Source organism: Chelon labrosus (genome assembly GCF_963514085.1).
Source record: "Chelon labrosus genome assembly, chromosome: 23".
Taxonomy (NCBI): Eukaryota; Metazoa; Chordata; class Actinopteri; order Mugiliformes; family Mugilidae; genus Chelon; species Chelon labrosus.
Window position 1 is genome coordinate 19,504,146 of NC_140356.1, and position 25,980 is coordinate 19,530,125.

The window sequence follows — 25,980 nt, forward strand, 5'->3', positions numbered from 1 at the left end:
GTTTACTCACCATAATATTATTTATTATTTATAGAATAAAGAAAAGAATGAAGGTGTTTCAAACATTTCTATTTATTTAATTAAGTTTATATTTTGAAATAAACCGCTTGGGACTAAAAATCTAATAAACGTCTAAAGATTTGACTAATGTGGATTAAATTGAAGCACATTTTTATTTATTTTTTATTATTTTTTTAAAAAAAGTTTAATTAAATCAAAAAAACTTAGAAAAATTTGAGGCACATTATTGCTTGATACACAGCTTGTCCACAAAGGTTTAACTACGACATAATGTATGAAGTATGAAGTAATTATAGGTATATCAAGTATATTTAATTAATTTTAAGGTTAGCAAAGATTTCCCAGCAAAAAAAAACTGCGTAAAGTCCATGAAAGCGGCCATTTTGGAAAAGGCTGCCAAAAGCTACTGACTGCAGAGCACCAGGAGTCTGAAATAAAAACATAAACTAGACCTTTTAGATGAATATTTTGTGCTTGGTGCTGACGGTTGTTCTGGCTCGTGAGGTGAAACAACGTTAAAGCGTCGTCCGTCGTCCTGCAGACGCTCTCTCCAGGAATGAAAGCCTCTCTGTTGAAGTCTTACGTAACGCTCTGCAGACGGCGTCCTTTAGCTCTAACAAGTAGTCCAATGTGAAAGATGGAGACGAAGATCTGTCTTAAGGGAGAAGGGAAAAACTCTCTCAAAGTGTGAAACTGGTTCATCAGAATTCACTGATTCACTGTAGTAAGTACAGTATGTGTGATTTAAGGTGCTAATGAGGGAAAAATGACAAAACTAATACACCTAGCAATGAATTACGTTGAGTAAATCCATCGTTAACATTCAGAATATTACTGCTACGTCTATAGAAGATAAAGTTCCTTGGTTAAAACTTCATTAAGCCAAGCATAACAGAGATATTTGGCACCTCGTCCAGAAATCTGGATGTCTGGTTGGATCCTGAGATCATCCACCACCGTTTTCTTCTTCAGGACGTCCAGGCCTGACGTTCCTCGTTTCTAAACGCCCTGTATTTAACTTGACAAATGTCATTGTTATATCAAACTGTCTTCCTTTCATAGAGTGTTCCTCACTTGTCTGGTTAGGGTTAGGGTAGAATAAAGAAACTAACCCTAACCCTAGGGTTGTTGAGGATCCTGAGATCATCCACTATTGTTTTCTTCCTCAGGACGTCCAGCCCTAATGTTCCTCATGTCCATTAAGCCTCTGTTTTACTTTGTTAAGTCAAATTTTTGTCTTGACTTTGATTGGTGTTAAGTCTTCTTTTTATGGTAGACTTAGATTATAGTATTGCCTAGCCTTAGCAAGCTAGGCTAGGCCATAATAGTATGACCTAGCCTTGTCAATTTTCTTGACAATGAAAAGGATCCTGAGATCACCCACCACCGTTTTCTACTCAGGACGTCCAGGTCTAATGTTCCTGGTGTTCCTAAACCCTCTGTTTTACTTTGTTAAGTCTTGACTTTGATTGGTTGGTACCTAGACGTCAAACCTTGTTAAGTCTTCTCTTTATGGTAGACTTAGATAATAGTGTGACCTAGCCTTGACTGAGTTGTTGTGAAGGGGATTTTCTTGACAATGAAAATGATCCTGAGATCATCCACCACTGTTTTCTACACAGGACGTCCAGGTCTGATGTTCCTCATGTCCATTAACCCTCTGTTTAACTTGGTACCTAGTGGTCAAACCTTTTAAAGTCTAGCTAGACGTAGATAATGACATGGTCTACCTTTATTAGAGTAAAGTTCAGGAGGTTGTTGTATTGTGGTATTTTCTTCCTGAGATCATCCACCTCTGTTGTCTTTTGTCTTTTGGGGACACCCAGGACTTTTTTTATGTTGCAGAACTCACTGGTTTCTTCTTTTTCTTCTCAGGAATGAACAAAAACTGTTGACTAACTAAAACCCCAGTGTTCCTGCTCTCTCTCTCTCTCTCTCTCTGATCGACTTGTTTATCCTCAGCCAGAGGATATCCTGTCTCACTTTAATTCAGAGTTCACACCAAACCTCTTGCAAACAGCTCCAGACCTCTTTACCTAATGAATATCTCACATCTGTTCATTTGAGCTCAAGGAAATCTGGGACAGCAGTTTAAAGCCACATTAGCTTGAAGCGGTGACATAACTCGTGACTCTTTTTGATAAAAACGACTCAAAAGGAGGCGGCTGAGCAGCTGAGCAGCTGAAGTTTCCACCCGGGTGAAACCTTCATCCGTGTCGTTGGTTAATCATTAAACGGCACCGCCTCATTCCTCACATTCCACAAAGAAGAGAACAAGAAGGCCGGCCGTTCCATTATTGGGTTTAATGAGTGACAAAAACTCAACATTCAGATCAACATTAAGCAGAGTTACACACAGAGTCAGAAAGTTCTGCGGGGCCGTCGATGTTTAGCAGCAGCTTTGACGTGGACGCTGATCTCCCCGTTAACCAAGCACTTCTTCTTCTTCTTCTTCCTTTTAAATCCTCGCTCTGTGCAGAAACATTTTACTTTACAATAAAGTCTTGTCCGTTTGCACCATGAGATCCTTCTAAAAACAGCTGCAGCTGGACTACAGCGAACCGGAGTCTGTAAACAAAATTCACAAAATATACTTCAAGATAAACTGTAGGTGAGCTACAGAGGACCGGAGTCTGGGTATGAACCAAAAACATACAAACATACAAACATACAAACATACAAACATAAAAACACACAAACACGAACAACAGTTAAATAAAACAAACACATGGAATAAGAACGAGGAAGTAAACCCAGCGTGTATTTCTAGACTCTGTGGTTTTAGTGCTTGTGTTTTGTACAATGCCGTGTTACCGCCCATCCCTAAAGAGCAGTTTTTAAGTATTCCCTCTGTGTAGTAAAATATATATATATATATCTATATATATATAGATATATATATATGTATATAAGTAAAAGTCCTGCCCACAAAGCCCCCAGTCTGTGGTTTGGTGTGGGAGGTTTGTTCGTGTGGAGTAAAAATATCCTCCAGCTCAGCTCTGCTCCACATCCTCCATCTTCTTTGTTCGTTTACAGTTTCTTAAAGTTGCTCTGTAGAAAAGTGCTTTTAACTTTGTCCCAATATATATATATATATATATATATATATATATATATTTGTCACAATATATAAAACAAATTCATAGGTCGGTAAACAAGACAAAAAGAAAGTTTCCCATGTAACAGAAGACTTCACAGCCTCAACGTTTAACTGCTGAGAAATAAACAGAATCTATGTAAAAGAGTTCATTTTTGTTTTTAAGGTAAACAGATATTATATTATATTTATAAGATTTATAACTTTCTCATAAAACCCAGTTTACATTAATGAGCCGCCTTTAAAATCATTTAAAATAGGATTCCGCGTTTTAAGGATTTAAGGATTTTTACCGTTTGTTTATTTTAAATATCTAAATTACATTTGTGCAAAATTAGCTGTTTATTTTTATTCTAAATTTTATTTTATAAATGTGCTAATGTTTTGAGCTTTCGTGGCGGACAAAAACGGAGGAGCATTTTTGTCAAATTACTGCTGAACAAGTCTCGTCCTCCTGAAAGTTCATTGATGCTCTGGCCTTAGTTTGATTCTAAAAATAATAAAAACATTTAAAATCCCAGTTAAAAACATTAAATCTGAGCGTCCGTTTTCCAACTAACGTCTTTGGAAACATAAAAATATTAATCCACCACTGAAAATAGTCCCCGTATAAAATTACACAGCGTCCTCAAAAAACCCAAACCAGAAAGAACGGATGGGCTCGGGTCTGCAGACAAGAGAAGTCTGAAAGCATCAGATTCAAATAGAGCACATCTCCAGATAATAGAGTCCAGCATTTTAAAAAACAAGAGATTAAATCTTTGCTCCTGCAAGAGGAGGTTGTTCCACGCCATCTTGTGCAAAAAGGTATTCAGTGTTTTTCATGAGACTCGACATAAAACAGTTTTCTTGCAACAGCAGAAGTGTTTTTACAGCCGAGGATTCAGCTCCTTTACTTTCTCAAACCACAACTCCTAGAAAACCGCTGCTACCAGTAGAAAGACACCAGAGATCCAGGCTGGCTCGCCGGGCGGAGACGTCTTCCTCAGGACTCTTTCAGCAGCCCCAGTTTCCTCAGCGCATCCTTGCGCGACTCGCTCGTCGCCCCCCGTCCTGAAAACTGCACGGTGATGCCTTGGGGACGGAACATGGAGTTGGACCTCCGCTTGCGTTCAGGGGACAAGGGTCGAGACGCCGCCATCTGGGAACTGGTGGCGCCGTGGTAGGAGTGCCGAGGAGGTCTCGGGGCCGGGGCCGGAGCCGAAGCTCGAGGTCTGACGCTCCTCAGCCCGGTGATCGGGTTGATGGTCAAGCTCTTCACCCCGGAGCTGATTTGCTCGTGGGGCAGTGGCTCAGTTTTGGCGGACAAGGTTTGACTCTTGTCGATGTGCGAGCTGAGGATGTCTGGAAGGTCGCTCTGGGTCGTGGCGGCAGGATGGGGGGTCATGACTTTGGTTTTGCCCCCGTAGGTGTTGAACTCGCTGGGGTTGGACAGCACAGGTGGGAGGGATTTGGAACCGGGCCTCGTTGGAGATGTTGGAGGTTCAGTCTTGGTCAAAGATGAAGGGTGGACCACGATGGATTTCCCTCCGTAGTTATTAAATTCCAGTGCGGTGACCTCAGGTGGAGGGGAGCTGGGCACCTTGTTGTCCGGAGGTGGTGGATAGTAGCTGCTCTGAGTGACGGCTGTAGGCGACGGTTGGAGGTTTCTATCCATGCGCGGACTCTGTGGTTTCCTGACGACGTGACTCGGAGGCGGCGTAACATGAACTTCTGGGGTAGGCTTAGTGCATCTTTCTGTTTTTGGGGAAAGGCTGGCGTCTCGACCTGTGAACCGATCCAGTGACGTACTCTTAGGGGGCGCCGGCTGCGACGCATCCCCGGACATGTTTCGGTTCCTGGTCAGGCCCAGCTTCGACAGAGCCTCCCTCCTGGACACGTCGGGCGTGGGGTCCCTGAAGGAAATGCTGCGAGTGGGAACGTTTCGAGGCTTCGGCTCCTCACTGGGAGTTTCCTGCAGCAGCAGCGGGTGAGGCGCACCTGACAGGTTCGCCAGCATCTGCGCCCGTCTCTCGTTTATGCTCACGTTGGCCAGCGACTGGTTCGGGGGCTCCTTGCTGCCCCGGATGAGGCTGATGTTGGCGGGGAGGCGGGTGGGCTTGGCAGAGGTAGGAGGACCTTGTTTCACTGCGTGATCTGCACCGTAGCTCAGTGGTTTGTCAGCCTCCAGGCTGGCGGGTCGGAGTTGGGACGAGGTAGAGGCGCTACCTGCTTGGTTCTCAGCTATTTTCTGGGCAATCAGGACTGGGGTGGGGATACAGCCTGCAGGGTGGTAGGAGGAGTCTGTTGCCCCATAGCTGCTTGGTAGAGGAGGATTGTACTCTGAAGGCAAGCTGTCCAACGGATCGTGCTTTGGCTTTATCTCAAAGTGACTTTCAGGGTATGGCACCATATGCTGAAAATCTGAGAGAAACAAATGGCAAAATTAAAACCTTGGAATGACTGCAGCTGATTCATTTAACTGAGTAGACAGTCAACACCCGTACGCTACCTGGACTGGTGGGACTGAAGATCGGTCCTTTGGTCTGCACCAGGTCCGGTTCTGGGCGAACCAAGTCAATAATATCCTGGTCATTCGGACTGGGAGTTCTGGGCAGGAAGGAGGACCCAGTCGCCGACCCAGGGCCGGGGCTGCGACCGTCGACCTCTGCGACCGGGTAGCGGCTGATTTCAAGCGGCGCCACCCGAGCGGGCCTCTGCTTGCCCTCCTCCTCTAGACCTTCCTCCAATGACTCGATGGTGTCCTCGAAGAACTGGAGGCACTCCTGCACGTCCTGGCTGAGGAATGGAGGTGCACTGTTCTCCTGTAAAGGTCAAAGGAGACAAAGCTTTTGTTAGCCTCTGGTTTGCCAAAGAAGGCAGGATGTTCTGTAACATGATTTTGAAGATTTGTCTTTCTTTCTCTCTTCATCACTGAACCCCCTCGCTGAAAACCATCCCCTTCATGACTTCCCTCATACAGTAGTTGTGTGTATAGAGTGAACACAGGCCAGTTTGTTCCCTCCAAACGTCTTTTCCCACCCTATATTTAGCTCAAATGAGCCTCTCTTCTGTTGGACAGCTGCCCCTCCCTCTTCGCCTCTCCTGCACAGCTACCTGTCCTGCTTCACATGGTCCTGAACAATCAGACTCAGTCCTGATATTGTTGCTTCTCTTTGAGGTCATTTGCAGACCGGGTAAAGATACGCCTATTAAAGTCAAACGTGGTGGAAGAAGGGCTGAGCTCTATAGTTTGGTTGGTCTCGAAGCTCTGAATTTGGTGCATTTTTGACAAAGACAAGAGCGTTTTAACCAAATAATCCAAAACACAAGTTGTAGTGCAACAGTTTCTGGGTTTCTGTGCAGCTTTAAACCTCTTCCATAACTCAAAAATACTCTACATTACACAGCAAAGCAGAAAATGACAGTTAGCTTAGCTTAGCTTTACTACAAAAATATGCTAACTTTAAAGAGCGAAGTAAAAAGTTAGGTGACGTAGATATTCAGCCACAAACGTGTCGACTATGTTGTTGATTTACAGAGAGAAACAGTAAAAGTAGTTTCTTGAGTGCTTGTTAGGTTAGCTTAGCTTAGCCTTACCACAAAAAACATGCTAACTTAAAAGCGCTAAGTAAAAATTCAGGTGACACGGGGAGGAGGTCTGGGTTGATGGACGTGTGGACAATGTGTTGATTTACAGAGAGAAACTGTAAAACTAGTTTCTTGAATGCTTTTTAGGTTAGCTTAGCTTAGCTTTACAACAAAAAAAAATGTGCTACATTAGTAAAAATTTAGGTGACGTAGATATGGAGCCACAAAATCTACACAGAGAGGAGGTCGGGGTTGATGGACGTTTCGGCAATGTGTTGTTTTACTTCATTGAAGTTTCTTGAATATTGTCTAAATAGTGGATTTTGCTAACTTCTGTCCAACCGTCCAACTGTTTCCCCTTGTTTCCAGTCATCATGCTAAGCTACGTTGGCTGGCTGTTTGTATTCATTGTAAGCATGTGGCATCAGTGTTTTAATTTAACTTTTTTATCACATCTTAAATCAGTAAGTGTCAGAACGTCTCAGTTTGACGTGTTTGATGTCTCCATCGTTGTTTGGTTGCCGTTAGCGACCAGAGCGAAGGAAGCAGCCTACTGGAGCTATTTCAAGGTGATGACCTTCAGCCCTGTAGTTGACATGACAGTCGGGGTTTGTTGCTGACATCAGCGAGGTTACTGGGAGTCGTGTTTTGCTTCACACAAACAAAGACACCTGCAGCAACACCCAACTGAAACCAATCTGCTGGTTTCAGCTCCAGGTGAATGATGTCTATTGTGCTCGAAGCAGCTCAGGACCCAGAAAACTGCAGTTTAACCGGTCCGGCCGTGTTGTGTGTTGATAATGAATGTCTTCCCCAAGGCGCAGGGATTAAGTTGTTAGGCAGGTGTAAAGTCTCAGAGTCTGTGGTGACTGGGTGCATTGTCTGAGGAGTTTAAATAATCAGCTGTTCATCTGATACGCTCTGTTTCCTGTGTTTAAGGAGACAAAAGAAACAATCTCGACGGTGTCATAGGAACTACGGGTCCTCTACACACAGCAACAATTCAACCATACATGGCCATTAAACCAGCTGAATACTGGAACCAGTTAGCTTAGCTTAGCATAATGACTGAAAATAACGGGAAACAGCTAGCTAGCGTATACGACCCGTTGGTTTGTAGGTTGGTTAATTAACTCTCAGCTATGAAGACATTGAGCATCTCTGTCTAACGTAATAGAATCAAGTGTTTGTGGACACATCCATCAGCCCCGACCTCCTCCCTGTATAGATTTTGTGGCTCTTCACATACGTCACCTCGCTTTAGGCTAACAGCTAACGTCAACAAAACGTGATCGACACATATCATTGTAAAAATTAAACTCGTGCTGTTTTTTTTTTTTTTTTTTAAAAAGATTCCACTTGAATACAATAACGTGGCTAAGCTAATGTAGCTTAGCATAATGACAGGAAACAAAGGGCGAATAGTTGGACAGACTCTGTCCAAAGTTAATAAAATCCACCCATTGACACAAAAGCAAAAGAAACTTCTTGGATTTGATAAAGTAATCTGCAGCGCCTGTCCATCAATACATTGTGGACACGTCCATCAACCCCGAGCTCCTCCCTGTGTAGTGACTCTGTAACTATGTCACCTAACGTTCTAGCTTCCTTTACTGAAGTGTATTTGTTTAGTAAAGATAAGCAAAGCTAACTTAACAAGTATTTAAGAAACTCCTTCTGGAGTGTCTGTCAATCAACACATTGTGGACACGTCCACCAACCCCGACCTCCTCCCTGAGTAGACTTTGTGGCAACTTTCTACTTTGCTTTAAACCCCCAAATTACATAGTTATGTATTGTTCATTATATTATGTAAAGGCCATAACTAGAAACAAAATTCTGTGTTTTTTTGTTGCTAAGCTAAGCTAAGCTAAGCTAAGCTAAGCTAACAAGAAACTATTGTTCCTTTAATGAACTTTTGAACTATTTGGACTATTTGGAAAAATGTATTTAAAGGTTTACTTAGTCACTCACGCCGCCTGTCCTGGAGCTTTGCCCGGGGCCCCCATTGACCCCGTAGTGGAGCTGAGAGTTGCTGTGCAGTCGGACGTCCATAGTGAGGGTGGGGTCAGAGGTCAGCTGGCATTCGGACTTCTCATGGAGGGTCCGGCGTTGGGGGGGTGGCGCGTCTCTGGGACCGAACCAGGATCGCTCAGAGGAATCATCTAATCTCCTCCCTGCAGAGACGGAGCAGAGAGCGAGACGTCAGACTAACGACCAACGATCAAACCCCGTCGGCCTCAACCGGCGGTTCACTGGCTTCAGGTGGAGGTCAAAGGTCACAGTCTTCAAACAGGCAGCGGCTCGAGGTCATGACTATAAAGTATTTAAATCTACTTATGCAACAAACAGTGTAATAATACTGTCATTTTTAAGCAGCTTCTAGTGTCTTCAAATAAAGTTTGCCAGAGGGAAGATCGATCTGAACGTTTGTGAGAGGATTAATTTAATTTATTTTAATCAGATATTTGCTTTTAGTGTGAAGCATCTTCCTCAAATAATTGTTTAAGGTGTGCATGCCTATGATTATCAACAGTTAACACGTGAAACAAGCTGCAGATTAACAAAAGATAAAGTCTGGATCAAACGACATTAATTAGAACTTATTCAAAAATGTGAAACCAGACGTTCTGAGCTTTAACTTTACACAAAAGTTTGAGTTTTATATTTTATACTTTGGAAAAACAGACTGGAGAACGCAAAAGAAAAAGAAATTAACCATTTTTTTTTTCCCTTAACGTAAATAAATGTAGTAAGGTGTGGTTGTAAATCCATTTGAACACTTTTCTTCCTCAGTTTGAGCCGTTAACCGTGTTTCTGTGACATTATTACCCATTAAACAGCAGAAAGTTGTGACTCTGTGTCTAAACTTTTTTTATTTCCAAAGCTCTTCATGTGACTCCGTCTGTCTGATAAACTCTGGAGCGTAAACCCTTTAGATGAAGAGTCTGGACTGAGGTTTCCGGCTCAGCATCCCCGGCAGAGACGCACCTGACGGACCGGTTTACCCGGAGCAGGCGGCTGCTGAACAGGATCCTGAGGCCGAAACCTCTGTCGGCGACGCATTCCTGTCTAATGCTGCTCTGATGAAAGCTCCAGGAGGAAAAAAAAAAAGGTTCTCTGTTTCTGCTTCAAACGTCAAGAGGAAGGAAAGAAATAGAAGAAATAAAGACGAGGAGAATCAGTCTGACTTCTCTGGCGTTTCTAATCCACTGCAGCTCTTTTAAAACTTAAAAACTATCCCTGACTGTTGATTACATGTGAATTATTTGTTGATTTAAATGTCAGGGATAAAATAATATTAAATAATAACAACAGCAGCTGGTTAAAGTTCACCCAAAACACGTTTATAGTGCATTTAGATCTGTGTCTGAGCAGGAATTAAACCAAACCTGGCTTTTAATTAGACAAAGTTTGTATTTATTTATTTATTTTTTACCAGTTCTGCTTCTGTTTATTGTGTAAATGTCTTATTTTTGGATATTTCTGTTGAATAATTTGACATTTTTTTGACTCTGCGTTTGTGTTGATTCGTTATTGAACCAGTTCTAGTGACATGTTTAACATTTTTGACCCAGCCTTAGACCGGACGACCTTAAAATCCTCACACATTCAATTTCTATCCGCACAAAAAAACTGTTTGTGCAGTTTCACATCTTCTGCTCTTTAAAAATATTCAAACACAACAATCTGAGGAGGAAGAAAATCACTCTGAACTTGTGTCAGAAACCAAAAAGGCAAGAAAAGGCTTCACTTTCACTACTACTGATTTAAAAAGGTAGTTTAATATTTAATTGATGTAGGATTTTTGTACTTAAATGTATTTAAAAGTGTCTATATGTGAAAATAAGCTAAATATGTTAATGCTGTGAGTGTCTCCAGGACTTACCGAGCAGCTCCAGAGCTCAGTCATCATCAGACCAGCAGACAGTTTCCTCCAGAGACTCAGCACCGATGTTAATCTCTGACTTCTCGGCTGTAAATACAAATAAATGTCTTGAGTAGTATCCTTGAGTCTTTCCTCCGTGCGCTCTTGGAGAGCTCCGTGTGCGTAATGACAGCACCGCTGCGCTTTACGCACGGCTTTTAAACCTGCAAGAAACTCCGCCCACAGCTTCCTGAAGAGGGTGTGTGTGTGTTTATGTGTGTGTGTGTTCATGCTGAGCACTATTATGGTTTAACGGTTAAAACTGGTTAAGACTTTGGTTTTAGAGGAAATATTCTAACTAGATAAAGGTTCTGGGCTTAGATGGGATGGTGAGGGATATGGTTCCAGGTTAGGGGACGCTTTAGGATCCTTTATGTTAATGGAAACTCCTCACAAAGATGTTAAGACGAGCCTGTGCGTGGTTTCATTCAAGGTGAGTGACATAGTGGAAAGTTATCCTGAACTCACACACCTTAGAGTTTCACTGGGATGGGTTCATAGTCAGTGGGACATTTAAGTTTTATCCTGTTTGACTGGAAGAACATCCACAAGTATTCCCATTGTCACCGTCACCGTCAGCTATGAGGAATTACAGGAAAATGGAGAATCCAACGAGGAAGAGGAACGTCAGAATGACATGATCAGAAGGAAATGTTTTTATTGGCTTTAATCCCAAAAATGACACAGAGACACGTTTTAGTCTCTTGAGAAATACATTTAAGAATTGCCAGTAAAATAAATAAAAATAATTCATTCATTTATTTCCAGTTTACTCTCATTTTACCACAAAGTAAAACTATAAACTTAGATTAATAATGTTTTAGTGGTTTTCTAATTTGTTTGTTTTGTGCGCCCCCTGCTGGCTGCAAGCTGGTAGCTCACTTCCTCAAACTTAAAACATCACAGACACAGAACCTCAGTGAGAATAATCAGGTTTTTAAGTTTATTCAGTTTCACATTAGCATTACATGTGTTGTTTATTATAAACATGGGTTTATTACAAAGAAGAAGTGAAAACAGCTAATTCGGCTGCTTTTAATGGTGATAATTTACTAAAATGTATGCAGGAAACAGGTAATGTTATGTATTTTTTTATATATATTTTGTATTTTATAATTTATTATGGCTTTATCCCTCTTTATATTTAAAGCAACGTGTTTGTATATCTAAAATATATTCATGTAATGTAAAACTTAGACTTAGACTGACTTTAATCATCCACAAGGGAAATTGCTTGGTCATAGTAGCTTAGTTGCACATAAAAAAAAAAAAAAAAACACTCTTGAGAACCACAAATAAATAGAAAGATAAAAATAAAATAAAAAATAAAATAAGATTTAAATAAAATAAAATATAAGTAAAAATCTAGTAAAATAAAATAAAATAGTATAAGCAAATAATTCACAAAAAATTACCAAATGTATGCACACATGTAATTTATTTTATATATTTATATTATTTTATAATTTATTATAGGTTTATCCCTCTTAATATTTAAAGCCATAGGTTTTTAATATATAAAATATATTCATATGTATATTTTTTTCAATTTTATTTAACACATTTTTGTATTTTAAAATATTTTAATTATTTAATTATTTGGTGACAATTTACCAAAATGTATGCAAACAAGTATTTTTTTTTTTTTTTATATTTTTAAGTTATCAAACATGCCTGTTTTATATCTAACTATTTTCTTATAATGTAAAACTCATAATAAATATTTAAATTATATTTTTTATTTTACACAGTCTCATATTTTTTTAAATCGTTTTTCATAAATTAAATTATTTTTAAATTAAAATCAATAAAAATGTTTTTGTGCTGTATATTTAGCTGACACTAGGGGGCAGCATTATTCCTGCCTGCTGTCTAGACTCCAGCATAAAACGAGGCCGGTGGTGTATTTTCCCAGTGGTCCGTGAACGCACCTCTCCTCAGTTGGAGTAACCTGCTCCGCTCTGCGTCAACAACAACCGCTCCACCGTTTGTTTGTTTGTGTGTGTATGCGTGTGTGTGCGCGCGCGTGTATGTGTGTGTTTCTCTCCGCTGCTCCGTCACCGGGAGAAAAACGGGACCGGTCGAGCTTCTTCTGTCTGCACGGTGAGTCCACGGCCAACGCGACATTAACGTTACTGCTCGTTGTTATGTGTTTTATTTTAAGCTAAGTTAGCGTGAACTTGATTAGCCCCCGCTAGCTTGCTGAGCTAACGCGCATCATTAACGGAATGCATGCGCCCATTTTCGGACAGTGTCGCACCGTTTCTCTCCTTACTCACAGCTGAGCTCCAACACCGAGGCTGTTAATGTTTAGATATTTATGCTGTTATTTGCGCTAGTTGTTAGCACGATACGTGTCTCTGTTATTAGCCTTTTTTATAAAATTATCCTCGGTGGCCGATATTGGAATCAGGCTTCCCCATCTTCTCAGTCAACCCCCTAATAACGGACATTTCTTAACATTTTGAATGAAAAATATTTTAAAAAATAGTTTGACGTGTCCGTTTATTTATTTCAGTCGTTCTGACATAACTGTCACAGCTAACGGAGATGCTAAGCCCTTCCCTCTGAACCTGAGGTGAACTAATTAGTTAGCCAGCCAGCTAGCTAGCTAGCTCGGCTAATCTTAACGTTAGCCTGATATAAAAACCAAACCCGACCCGGGAAACGAAAAGACGCTGCTTCCATGCATCTTTTATGTTTGCGGTGTCGCATAACAACATCCGCTATTTTTTATTTTTTTATTTTTTTGCGTCTGCCCCATCTGTCCAGCAGTTGTTAGCATGTTAGCCTGCTTGCTAACCCGCTAACCCGCTAGCCTGCTTGCTAACCCCCACATGCTAGCTGTCATGTTCAGGTGCTGACGCCTTTTCCAGGATGTTTTGAGTCTTGATTCACCTCCAGCTTTGACCTGAGCCTCCTGGTAGACGGATGACACTGTAATAAGCAGCTCATGAGAATAAACAATCATTTTAGTGCCATTAAAATCCTCCCAGATCTGACTCAGTGCATCTAATTTAAAATACGAATACATCTCCATATAGTTATTACACTAAAATTAAAATAACCTGACCTAAAAGTTTATTATTTTGTATTTGCAGCAAATTTAGATACATTTCATCAAGTTCCTTCAGCCTCAGATTAACATCAGTGTTGTATTTTTTCCATCAAACATCCACAAACCAATATTCATCAAGTGCACGATCATACAAAACTGAAAACATAAATATAATATAATATTTAATGAGCAGAGCCGGTGGTGATCGGTGCTAAAATGATGAAACAGTTGCTGCAGCTCCGTTGATATCAAATCCTCTACAGGATACTAACGATGTCTGACCCAAGGATTCAGCTCCAGACGCTTCTTATCTAAGTTTCTAGGTTTTGTTTTGCAGGTGAGCACAGGTTGACGCTCAATTTTGACAAACTTCTCGACTCAAATAATGACACTATCGACCTCCGAATATTGATTTGAAGCATGAAAGTTGAACCAGGACTCGTCTTCTCTCTGTCGACATAAATCGACCACATTCAGTCTCCATCGGCCTCGAAAGAGAGACGTCTTGAGGCTCGTCCCGTCCACAGCTTCACCTGGTGTTTATGTAGCCTGCGTAGCCGTGGTTTTTATTCCAGAGCGGGACGTTGGAGGTGTCCTGTAGCTGTTACACTGGATGAATCTAACCCCGTGGTCATTGACTAGTCCAGGATTCATGAACAGTTTCAGATTCTACTTTGTCTTGTTTGAAAATAAATAAAGACGGAGGAAAACCTTCTTCTAATACTCCTCCTCCACCTTATCACCCTTTTTTCCTCCTCGTTCTTCTTCTACTCCTTCTTCTCTTCCTCCTCCTCTTCTTATTCCGTCCACTCCTCTTTCTCCCTCTTCCTCCCCCCTCCTTTTCATCTTATTTCTTCTTCTCCTTCCTCCTCCTTCCTCTCTCTCTCCTCTTCGTCTCATTTCTTCTTCTCCTTTTCCTCCAACTCCTTCTCCTCCTCTTTCTCCCTCTTTTCCTTCCTCCTTCTTTTTCCTCCTCGTTCTTCTTCCTTCTTTTTCTCCTTCCTCTTCCTCCTTCTTCCTCCCTCTCCTCCTCCTCCCTTTTCTCCTTCCCTCTCCCTCTCCTCCTCCTTCCTACTTCTCGTCTTATTTCTCCTTCTCCTTTTTCCTCCTCCTTGTTCTTCCTCTTCTATTTCTCCTTCCCTCTCCACCACCTCCACCTCCTTCCTCCTTCTCGTCTTGTTTGACGATGGTTAAACCTTTCATTAATATATTGGTTGTATTGGTTTGTTCTGTCTCGTCTTATTTAAGGTCCTTTGAGAGTAAAAACAAACTTTGTTTCTGAGATAAATTACATTTTGACACTCGGTGCTAAAAAGTTTTTCCCATCTTTGTCCAGCTTTGTTGACGTCTTCGCTGCCGCTGTTACCGTGACGCTGAGGTATTTGCTTTATTCATGAGGTAGCAGGTGACGGAGAGTCATGCAAATGTTTTATTTTCTGTAAACAGTTCGCTGCGGAACAGACGGGGATGTGGGCCGCGTGAAAGACGGGACAACGTTCAGGGGAATGAAATGTTTAAGAAATTCCTCATTTGATTTTGCCGTCGGGGGACGATCTGTGGAGACGCCCAGTCGTCTAAGTCCCGGTATATTCACAAAATAAACTGTTTAGGAGCTGTTTCATTCAAATATTCTGTTCTTAAATGACTCGTGGGGAGGTTTGGCTTTAATTAGGAACCTCTGTAGGTGTCAAATTATTCAAACTAACCCCAGAGAACCCAAGAACCCTCTGGGATGATGAGCCAACACTCAAACAAGTCCAGTTGCATTAGTTTTTGTTTGTTTTTGTTTGTTTTTTTTGGGGATGAATCGACCAAAAGAAGTTTAGTTGATGGTTCTGCAGCGGAGCAACCAGATCCAAAATGGCGCCGCCCCCCCCCTTTAATGGGGAGAGAGACAGAGAGAGGACGGACCTTTTATCAGGCAGCTGGAGTAACTGGATCTACGGACGGACGATTCAGAGTGTCTGGTTACCACGGGGCTCTCTAGGACTGGTCTCCATGGAGACGGACAGGAGCTGATTGGTTGGTCTGAGGTGGCAGGTGGAGTTTCACCTGGCTTTTGACAGACAGGTGTGTGTGTGTGTGTGTGTGTGTGTGTGTGAGATACGTCCTGGAAGTGTGTTTGAGGTCTGATGTTTGTTTTGCATCTTTTTACTGGTGACATAAGTGTGTAGGATTACACACGGCCGTCACCAGATGTTAAACTTGAATCATAATTTGTTTTTAGTTTTAAAACGTGAAGAAGACCAAACTCTGCTGACTTCTAGGATTCTTTTGAAGACGTTGAAGCTTCTGGTCTTGGTGTCCAGGCCTCGATGGGTGAGGACAGGGGGGAGCTTACGCAACATTAAACACGGGTGGTCATAATGTTCTGGCTGATTTTCCAGTGTTATGTTTGTGCGTCTGGCGTTGTCTTGGCGAAACCGTCCAGGACAATGGTACGAGAGGACATTGTCTCCGCGTACTCGTCTGATGATGATGAACAAAAGTTTGAATAGTTTGAACAAAGACGGAGAGACTGGCTGGGACAAACCATTAACTGGACGGGACGGAGGGGGGGGGGGGGGGGAGGGGGGGAGGGAGGGGGATTGACGTGAGGAGTCACACCTGCTTTATTTGTCTTTAAGGCGCTGGGTTTCAGTCTTTGCATAGACACTCAGAGGACGACACACCCACTGAACACACTGAGACACACACCAGGACGAGCAGGTGGGACCGGTGCGCCGCTCAGCCGTCCTGCTAGAAAACAAACCAAGCAAAAGTGGGATTACCTCAACAGCACATGATGATGATGATGATGATGAAAACAGACTCGATGCGTTAAAAAGAAGCTAGAGTTTGTCGACTTCCTGTCTCTGGATTTTTTGTTTCTGGGTCAAACTCCAGCTGAAAGACGAGAGTCCAGTCCACCGTCATAAACTGAACCATAAACCTGGAGAGGAGGAGGAGGAGGAGGAGGAGGAGGGAACTGACTTAACCGTGAGTTATCAAACTCTCTTTAATTTTGCTGGAAATATCATCACAATTTCCTGGAACAGCTTCTAATAAACTTAAAAGGCTTCAGCGGCTTTGTTGTTTACTTTAAAACACACCTGAAAGTACTTTGAACGCAGCGCAGTTAAATCTGTTATAGAAAAGTAAACATGCAGCGCTCAGAAGTTTCTGCATGAAAATGAAACCTGGACGGAGGTGCTAACGTCCCGGTCTGGGCCTGTCCTGCTGCATCTGGACCAGGATGTCAGAAAATGTCAGGACATCTGTCCATTTATGTGCAAGATGCGATAAAACACCTGTGCATTTCTGGTAAAACGTAGTACAGCGTTGCTTAAAGCGTACATTTCTGCATAAAAAATGACTCAAGACTTCAACGGATCTCCACACAAGTCCTGACAGTAGCTCATTTCCCGGTCAAATTAGGAGTTTTTCCAATCGATGTAATCAGACTTTCTGTCCATGAGCTGAATGTGAAGAGAAACTGGGTCACGCAGCGAGACGACGAGAACCAAGAACACAAGTGGTTCTACAAAAGAACGGTTAAAGAAGAACAAGATGAATGTTTAGGAACGGCCAAGTCAAAGTCCTGACCTTAATCCAATAGAAATGTTGTGGAAGGACCTGAAGCAAGCAGTTGATGTGAGGAAACCCACCAACATCTCAGAACTGAAGCAATGAAGCTGAAACTCCTCCAAGCTGCTGTAGACGACGGGTCAGCAGATACCAGAAACGTTCAGTTACCAGGAGGTCGAGGAGTCATTTTTATGCAGAAATGTAGAAAATTTTCAAAGGATGCAAAAGCTTCCAAGCACCAACACTCCCTCTCTGGTTGTCCAGACGCGTTGAGTGAGTTAAACGTGGACGGTTTGATCCAGCAGACGTCTGAGAGCTGCAGCTCTGACCTCCATTAATGAAATGATTCAGCAGGATCCTGAGACCTGAGGCCAAACAAGCCTCCCCTCTGACGCCTCGGAAACTAATTACCTCTGCACTTTTTTTCTTGAGACTGTAAATAACAGAAGTGTATTTTATTTAATGGGACTCAGACTCTGAGGCTAACGTTAGCGTAGCAGGACGAGGTAGACGCTGGTCGGTGCAGGAACTAAAAGCAGCTGCTCCTGTCTTTTGTTTCTTCTTCTTTCAGGATCTGAGGACGATCTTCACCTGTCGGCCGGTCGTTCGTTCACCTGTACGTCGTCCTGGCTGTCCTGATGACTGACTGACCGTGATCCTCCATCAATCCTCCCAGACTCACCGTCTACAGTTGCACCATGGTAACGACGAACGCCCACGAAACCCTCAGAAGGAAACTGGAAGCTTTAGTTCACATTATAAAATGTATCATGAGGTAGAAATGTATAAAAAGTAAATATAAAACAGACAAATCCTTCAAAACTTGACTTCCAACTTCAGAGAAAGATTCTAACAATTTAAAAATAGTCTTCTCTCATCTCATATTTCGCTATTCTTTGCAGACTTTAAAGTTATTTGGTAGAAAGCTGCTCCTGAGCCTCGTGTTTATCCTCCTATGTTAAATAAACCTGCTCGTGTCTGCAGAGCGTATGATGTCTGAGAGCAGCGGCGATGGCCTGCAGCAGCGGTCAGAGCAATGCCGAAACTCTGGAGGGGTTCCACGAGGTGAACCTGGCCTCGCCCACCACACCTGACCTTCAGGTACCCCCCCTACAGCTTATTCTACCTGTTCACTGCTCTAATGAACCACGGCAGCGTCTGATGCTTTTAAATTTAGTTTAACTCTCTGAGGATAGAGGAGAGAAAAGAACAAGAACAGGGTTTTCTCATGGTTTTCATGTCGTTTCCTGAATAAAAATCCACCATTTAAGATTTAAAGATGTTGCTGTAGACCAGGAGGTCGGACTCATTTTAGTTCAGGGGCCACATACACCACAGATTGATCTCTAGGGGACCAGCAACAGAATAATCCTTTGTTTCAGCTTAAATAAGCACATTATGACAGTGTTTAAAAAAGTAAATAAGTGCAGTTCCAGTATTTTGCTGCCACCTGCTGTTTAGTTCTGTCTCAGTGTTGCGTTCACTGTTTATTGAATCGTTGCACTTTAAGTCTTCTTGGTCATTTTTACACAACACCGACACTTTTTCCAGATTTTTACGTCACAGTCCAACAATAAAGACCTTCTTTATGGTTTATTTTTCATCTCTAACGGTGTAAAGTCGTCCTCTGGTGGACAGTTTGTCTACAGATGCTTCACATATAATTTGGCAGAACACCAGTTGACTTTAGTTTTCATTCAGTTTCTCGACTTCTCTGTCGTTTACATGTTTAACTTTCTCTTTATTTGTTACCCCGGCTCATTGTCCTGCAGAACCAAGCGGAGAACCGCCCCCCCGCCCGTCACAGCACCCCACCCACCTCTCTGTACCGCACCCACTCTCTGGGCCCGCATCCCCCCGGCCTCCGCACCTCGCTGCGGGCCGACCAGCTCCCGACGCAGCCGGTCTACTCCACGCCACGGCACAGCCACAATGGAAGGTAAAAAACATCCAGTACATCCAGAGTCTATCAGCTGTTCTCTTGATTAACTGATGATGATGATTCTGCCGTTTTCATGGAAACGCCGAGCAGCGTGCCGGGCCTGGAGGCGGAGTCGTCCGAGGGCGGGGAGGACGGCGAGGAGTGCAGCGCTCTGAGCGACAGCCTGTCGCGTCTACGCAGCCCGTCGGTGATGGAGGTCAGAGAGAAAGGATACGAGAGGCTGAAGGAGGAGCTGGCCAAGGCTCAGAGGGTAACGAACCCACAACCTGCCGCCTCTGACACGAGCCCTCACCTAGTTATTAACGTTTAACCTAAAAACCAAGTCAACAGGTTAAAATCTGACTCGTTTCTGTTCAGAGTTTGGTTCCAAAAAGAGAGAAAACATCACTAATATGGAAACTAGTGCAACAACATAAACCTTAGCAGCGCTCTAAAGCAAGATTCAAGATGTTTTATTGTCGTATGCACAGAAAAAAATAGGTAAAAGGAGAAAATATAACAAAGAAGCTGCAAGAGAAACATGTTTAAAACCTCATATAGCAGAACAAACATGTTCCTACTTCCTCCTTGTGGCATAAAATAAATATTTCTTTACAAAATATACAACACTGCGTTCATTTCCTGGAGGCCGACACTAAACCTGAACATGATCCGTTTGCGTTGGTTTCCTGTAAAAGGAATCGACTGATAACGTGTTCACACACCTCTCTGTGTCTCTGGAAGCAGCTTTTACAGACGAACGTGTGAGTGTGAGAGCAGCTGGTCGCTTTTAACTTATTTTATTATTATTTATTTATTTTTATTCCATGAATTTTTAATTTCTTCATCAGTTTTTTGTTGCTCCGGCTTCATTTTATTTTATTTTTCATGTGTTCATTTGCCTGGCTTTGTTTTCCCGTCGTGTGCGTGGAAGGAGCTGCTGTTGAAGGATGAGGAGTGTGAGAGGTTGTCTAAAGTCAGAGACCAGCTGGGCCAGGAGCTGGAGGAGCTCACCGCCAGCCTCTTCCAGGTCGGTCCGCCCCGCCCCGCCCCGTCCCGTCCTCTGTCCTGTCCTGTCCCGTTTCCTCTGCTTCCTGTTTCCTTCCTCCTGAGGCAGCGGCCAGACAGAAACCGTCTCTCAGCGTTTAAATGTTTAAATGTTTAAACGTTAGATCGTCTCATTTCTTGCTGTTTGAGTTCAGGACTGAATCTGTCCGGCCGGCTTCAGAACACATCATTCCTCCTTGTTCTTCTCTCACTTCTGGCTTTTGTTTTTCCTCCTACAAGGTGTGTTGGGATTTAGCTTTTAGCTGCGCTGGGAGTCCAGCTTTACTTTCATTTATTTGCATATTTATGTATTTATTTATTTATTTATTTTAGAGCTCGTGTAGAAGCTGCTTCACTATCAGAATAAAACTCAAACACTAATCCTTCCATGTCTGATGACGTCGTATCGTGTTCTTTTTCCCAGGAGGCCCACAAAATGGTGAGAGAAGCAAACGTCAAACAGGCGAACGCTGAGAAGCAGCTGAAGGAAGCTCTGGGAAAGGTGAGCACACGTGTTAAGATATACGCTCGGAGTTTAAAATGAAACGGTCAGGAGGCAGATAGAGGCGTCCAGGTTAGAGAGAGGAACCAGAGTCAGAGGATAAGATCTGACCTGTGCTTTAATGTCTGTCCTGGACAATGCAATAAAAAGAGAAAGCAGATTTAAGTGTTTAGAGGACGAGATAACTGGTTAAATGGATCTAAATGTCCAGTTTGCAGTAAAAGTTGAACCTTTATTATGAAAATAAATTGATAGATTCAGTTTATTTTGCAGCATTTCACACAAACCTGACGTTTTAGTTGTTGAACAAATTTAAGAAAAGCCAACGTAGATGAGTTAATTATAGAGTCAGAGAGACATGAGCAGGGCAAAACTCTTCTATATGCAGTTTCCTTCATCCTCTAGTTTGAAGTCTTGCAAAGATCAGTCGTGTCAAACCAGTTAAATCAAAATCCAGGTCGGTTACTGTGACCTCAGACGCTGACGACCCTGTCCTCCTCAGATCGACGTCCTCCAGGCCGAGGTCCAGGCCCTGAAGACGCTGGTGCTGTCCTCCCCCACCTCCCCCGTGGGAGAGCTCCCCTCTGCGGGAGGAGTGAAGACTCCCTTCAGGAAGGGCCACAGCAGGAACAAGAGCACCTCCTCCGCCATCATGGGGACGCAGCCCGACCCGTCGGCCACGCAGCCCATCGTCCGGGAGTGCAGAGAGGTAGGAGGTCACAGAGACGTGGGACTATAGAGCTTTATTTAATATAATAAAGACATGATGATGATGACGTGAGGTTCTGCTGCTGCTCCTGGACGTCTAGGTGGACAGTCAGCTGTTCGGCGAGTTCAAGGCGTGGAGGGAGGAGCCGACGCTCGACCGGAGCTGCTGCTTCCTGGAGAGAGTTTACCGTGAGGACATCTACCCCTGCCTCACCTTCTGCAAGAGCGAGGTGCACAGCTAATAGCCTCCTAGCTAACAGTAGCACCTCCCAGATAACAGTAGCTCCTCCTACCTAACAGTAACTCCTCCTAGCCCACCTAGCCTCCCAGCTAACAGTAGCTCCTCTCAGCTAATAGTAGCTCCTCTTAGCTTCCTAGCCTCCCAGCTAACAGTAGCTCCTCCTAGCTTCCTAGCCTCCCCGATAACAGTAGCACCTCCTAGCTTCCTAGCCTCCTAGCCAATAGTAGCTCCTCCTAGCTTCCTAGCCTCCCAGCTAATAGTAGCTCCTCCTAGCTAATAGTAGCTCCCCCTATCTTCCACGCTTCCTAGCCTCCCAGGTAGCAGTAGCTTCTCCCTGCTAATAGTAGCTCCTCCTAGCTTCGTAGCTTCTCCCTGCTAACAGTAGCTTCTTCCAGCTTCCTAGCCTCCCAGCTAACAGTAGCTCCTCCTACCTAATAGTAGCTCCTCCTACCTAATAGTAGCTCCTCTTAGCTTCCTAGCCTCCCAGGTAGCAGTAGCTTCTCCCTGCTAACAGTAGCTCCTCCTACCTAATAGTAGCTCCTCCTAGCTTCCTAGCCTCCCAGCTAACTGTAGCTCCTCCTACCTAACAGTAGCTCCTCCTAGCTTCCTAGCCTCCCAGCTAATTATTACCAACCGTTCTCCTGCTCCTCAGCTGGGGTCGGCCATCTTGGAAGCTGTGGAGCAGAACACTCTCAGCGTGGAGCCGGTGGGTTTCCAGCCGCTGCCCGTGGTCAAAGCCTCAGCGGTGGAGTGTGGAGGACCAAAGTGAGACCCCTCACACACACACAACACACAAACACACATTCAGACACACACACACACTCTTTCTCCTCTTCATCAGGCTTTCACTCCTTCATCGTCACATCTCCATCTTCCCTCAATTTCCTCCTCTAGCGGGCGAAGGGCTGAGCTTGTCACGTAAGTCCGACTCTCTCCCATCAGCATCTTTCATTTATTATTATTGTTTAATCTCTTCAAACCCTCCTGGCTCCTTAAAACTCTCCTCCTCTGACTCATAACGTTCCCTCCTTCTCTCCGTCCCAGGTTTATCAAAGAGATCCTGATGAGACAAACCTTGATAAATACTCATCCCTCCCTCCTTCCTTCCTCTCCTCACCCTCCTCCTCCTCCTCCAGTCGTAGCATAGTTTGTTTTTTAGTTGATGAATTGAAGTTTTCCTCCTAATTAAATAATTAATTAATTAACCCCTTCCTGTCTCTCTGATAGAAAATGTGCCCTGAGCGGTCAGACCAAAACCTGTAAGCACAGAATCAAGTTTGGAGATTCATCCAACTACTACTACGTGTCTCCCTACTGTAGATACAGAGTGAGTATCCACACATTAAATAACATCCTGTTAACAGAAGTATGTGATTAAATAAATATATAAGACGGGATAGAAAAGGAGCTTCAGAACTTCAAGTTTTCTTCAGAACCGAAATCATCTAGTGATTTTGTTCTGCTAACGGCTAATACTTGTAATTTAGCTTTTAAACTTGTTGAGAAAATGAAGCCAGAAACAAATCAGAGATCCTCTCTGGCTTGATCCTTGGTCGGGTTTATCCAAGCTAACAGTAGCTCTTCCTAGCTGCTTGGTTTCCCGCTAATGGTAGCTGTTCCTAGCTTCCTAGCCTCTCAGCTAATAGTAGCTCTTCCTAGCTTCTTGGTTTCCCGGTAATAGTACCTATCCCTAGCTTCATAGCCTCAAAGCTAATAGTAGCTCTTCCTAATGAATACAGATTACTGCCACCTACTGGTATGTAGTAATTTCCTTGTAGGCTGTTGTTGTTTTTTTTATTATTGGTGCATTAAAGTACAACTTTTATGTGGATAAAAATAAACTTAAGATCTTTGATTAGATTCAAAGCTAAACCTCCAGATTCATTGAGGATCTGCTTCATATCTTTAAACAGTCCTGAGTTCTCTGAAGCATCAGCATCTTGTTTTTTTTCTTCTCAGATCACAGCAGTCTGTAATTTCTTCACCTACATTCGCTACATCCACCAAGGGCTGGTCAAACAACAGGACGGTGAGAAACTAACACACAAACAAACCTAAAGATGCTTCTTTATCTGAAGCACTTCAGATCTGATCTCAGTTTGTCTGTTTAATTAACTCCAGGTGTTTCTCTTGTGTTTGTAGCGGAGCAGATGTTCTGGGAGGTGATGCAGCTCCGCAGGGAAATGTCCTTCGCCAAGCTCGGCTACTACAAAGACCAGCTGTGACCAACGGACGCCCCTCCGGTCACGTGACTCCGGCCCGAAGCCCCGCCCCTCCACAGGATCCTTGTTTTTTTTCCTCCTGCTCGTCATCCGGTCGTACCAGGACGTCCCACCAACACCTCCTCTTCGTCCCCCCTCCTCTCCGTTTGTGTGAGTGTTTTTGTGGGTGAGACAGAATATCATCATCACAACAAGTGACTGAAAGACTGTGACGTCTCTGTTCTGTTCATGTTACCGAGCTGTTGAGCCGGATTCTTTCTTTATTGAAACACTCCGAAAATGAAGAAGCAGCTATGCCCCCCCCACCCCATCCCCAAAAAAACCCTTTCATTAAATATATAAGTGTTGAATTACAAATGAAGACTGTTTTGGACAGAAGTTAGAGAAAATGAGCCACTGTGTGAGGAGAGGGGATTAAATTTAGAGAAAATAGTTCAAATATTTTGAGAAACATTCACGGAATAAAGATTCAAGTTTAAATTTCATGATGAAAGAAAAGTTATATTTTGAAAAATTAAGTTGTCAAATTTTATGAAAATTAATTTAGGTGGGGTTCAAGAGTATAAACCTTTAATACTGAGGAGAAAAAGTCAGTTTCTGTGAAATATTTAATATGTAGAGAACAAATTTATAAAAACTGAAATTCTATTCTTGTAAAAGTCTTTGTAAAATTATCTAATTACAACTTCTTTAGGACTTGTTTCACAAATTCTGACTTTTTTTTTTCTTGTAAAAATATTTAATTCAAATGTTTTCATTACTTATTTAGCCACAATCTTCTAAGACGTATCTTAAAATAACCTGAAGATGTTAAAAATAGGTCGATATTCAAGTTACTTTCTTTCCTTGTAATAAACTTTCAAAGAAATTCTTAAATTATTGACGTTTCCCTCAAATTTCAATATTTCTCTTGTAAAATTTAAACTTGATTTGAATATTTTAAACATTTTCTTGTTTTTTTTTTAATTTCCCTCAATTACCACTAAATGTTCAAAATAGAAACAAAACTTTATTCTTGAAATTTGAATTCATATAGTTCTGTCTCAGAATATTGACTTTATCAAACTTAAGCTTTATTTTTCAAAATATTTCAACACTTCACCTGAGACTTTATTCTGGAAATTTCAATTTTCAAAATACTGAAACTTACTTTATGCAAGAAATGTTGACAGAATTTCACAAAATTGGGATTTAATTCCTAAAATGTAGATATTTTTCAAATTAATTACTTTCAAAATAAAACGTAATAAACGTAAACTTGTGACTTTATTCTTGAAAAATTTCTCAAAAAATTCTCTAATATTTAAACTTCTTGGAAAATTATGACTTCTCAAAATGTTTTTATTATTTGCAAAATACCATTTTCTTTGCCTCCCAAAGGAAGAAAAAAATGATGACTTAATTTCAAAATAGACTTTTTCCTGGACATCTTGTAGAAATAAACATTATTTTTAATATTTCTGTTTAAATCCTGTATTTTCCCTCCGACAGTGGCCGTCTTCTCATCTGTCTAAAATTAAAACAAACACAGCTACGTTCCAGACAATGAAGTGTATCTATGAAGTTAAAACGCTGACCAATGTATTATTTAATAAGTTGAACCGTGTATAAGCTCCTATTTAATTTTGGTTTTGTTGAGGTTATTGATGCAAAGATAATCAGAAATGTTTTTCTCTCTTTTAGAGTTTGTGGTGGTTGTTTTGTTGTCGGCTTCAGACGTCGAGTTGATGAAAACGGTACTTTACGGTTTTCTGTCATCAAACACTAAATACTGCAGGAAATCTGTGAACATGAGGTTCTGTAGATGCCGACGCTGAGTTTAACTGACAAAGGAATCGTGTAGATATGAAGCTGTGTGAATGTCGTGTGTCTGTCGTTCTGTAAACTTAATTTAAACCTGAACATTTCTCTCCCGTTCAAAGTCAGTGTCACTCTCCCGGTTTGGTTTAGTGCCTTTTCTCTCAGACACTCTGAAATAAAAACAGTAATACCTCTGGAAACACGGATCTCCGTCAAGTCTGTTTCACATGTCTTAACCTGCCGAGGTCAAAGGTCAAACATCAGGTGAGAGTAAGTTACACTAATGATGCATTGACTC

The 25,980-nt window shown here is 42.3% G+C and overlaps 2 protein-coding genes across 11 annotated transcripts; one reads left to right on the forward strand and one right to left on the reverse strand.

Annotated features, from left to right (window-relative positions):
• Nucleotides 1-2,098: 2,098 nt before the first annotated feature.
• proser2 (proline and serine rich 2) lies at nt 2,099-10,828 on the reverse strand. The gene is made up of 4 exons (XM_084573036.1): nt 10,578-10,828; nt 8,663-8,865; nt 5,610-5,922; nt 2,099-5,521 (listed from the first exon to the last, which is right to left on the reverse strand). Exons 2-4 carry the CDS (start codon nt 8,741-8,743, stop codon nt 4,104-4,106), a joined length of 1,812 nt encoding a protein of 603 aa, XP_084429162.1. The 5' UTR covers nt 8,744-8,865; nt 10,578-10,828; the 3' UTR covers nt 2,099-4,103.
• A 1,720-nt stretch (nt 10,829-12,548) lies between these two features.
• rab3ip (RAB3A interacting protein (rabin3)) lies at nt 12,549-25,892 on the forward strand. Of its 10 annotated transcripts, XM_084573514.1 has the most exons (19): nt 12,549-12,719; nt 15,011-15,052; nt 15,121-15,258; nt 15,493-15,744; nt 15,902-15,993; nt 16,302-16,653; nt 17,813-17,942; nt 18,226-18,342; nt 19,014-19,180; nt 19,274-19,433; nt 20,097-20,192; nt 20,634-20,711; nt 21,214-21,420; nt 21,521-21,649; nt 22,313-22,425; nt 22,555-22,578; nt 22,888-22,987; nt 23,620-23,689; nt 23,803-25,891. In XM_084573514.1, the coding sequence occupies exons 8-19, from the start codon at nt 18,253-18,255 to the stop codon at nt 23,883-23,885; spliced, it is 1,317 nt and encodes a 438-aa protein (XP_084429640.1). In that variant the 5' UTR covers nt 12,549-12,719; nt 15,011-15,052; nt 15,121-15,258; nt 15,493-15,744; nt 15,902-15,993; nt 16,302-16,653; nt 17,813-17,942; nt 18,226-18,252; the 3' UTR covers nt 23,886-25,891. The 10 variants fall into 10 exon arrangements, 9 of the variants coding, with proteins under 9 accessions (XP_084429640.1, XP_084429639.1, XP_084429641.1 ...); XM_084573513.1 differs by lacking the exon at nt 15,011-15,052; XM_084573515.1 differs by lacking the exon at nt 15,011-15,052 and having other exon boundaries at nt 16,561-16,653.
• The last annotated feature ends 88 nt before the right edge of the window (nt 25,893-25,980 follow it).

Bases quoted from the DNA above. Each gene is read 5' to 3' on its own strand.
- proser2 (XM_084573036.1), bottom strand. From the start codon at position 8,743: ATGGACGTCCGACTGCACAGCAACTCTCAGCTCCACTACGGGGTCAAT. The intron at 5,923-8,662 runs GTGAGTGACTAA...TGACCTTTACAG, and splicing joins AAAGCTCCAGGACAGGCGGC to GAGAACAGTGCACCTCCATT. The intron at 5,522-5,609 runs GTAGCGTACGGG...TGTTTCTCTCAG, and splicing joins CTTCAGTCCCACCAGTCCAG to ATTTTCAGCATATGGTGCCA.
- rab3ip (XM_084573514.1), top strand. From the start codon at position 18,253: ATGGCCTGCAGCAGCGGTCAGAGCAATGCCGAAACTCTGGAGGGGTTC. The intron at 18,343-19,013 runs GTACCCCCCCTA...ATTGTCCTGCAG, and splicing joins CCACCACACCTGACCTTCAG to AACCAAGCGGAGAACCGCCC. The intron at 22,579-22,887 runs GTAAGTCCGACT...TCTCTCTGATAG, and splicing joins CGAAGGGCTGAGCTTGTCAC to AAAATGTGCCCTGAGCGGTC.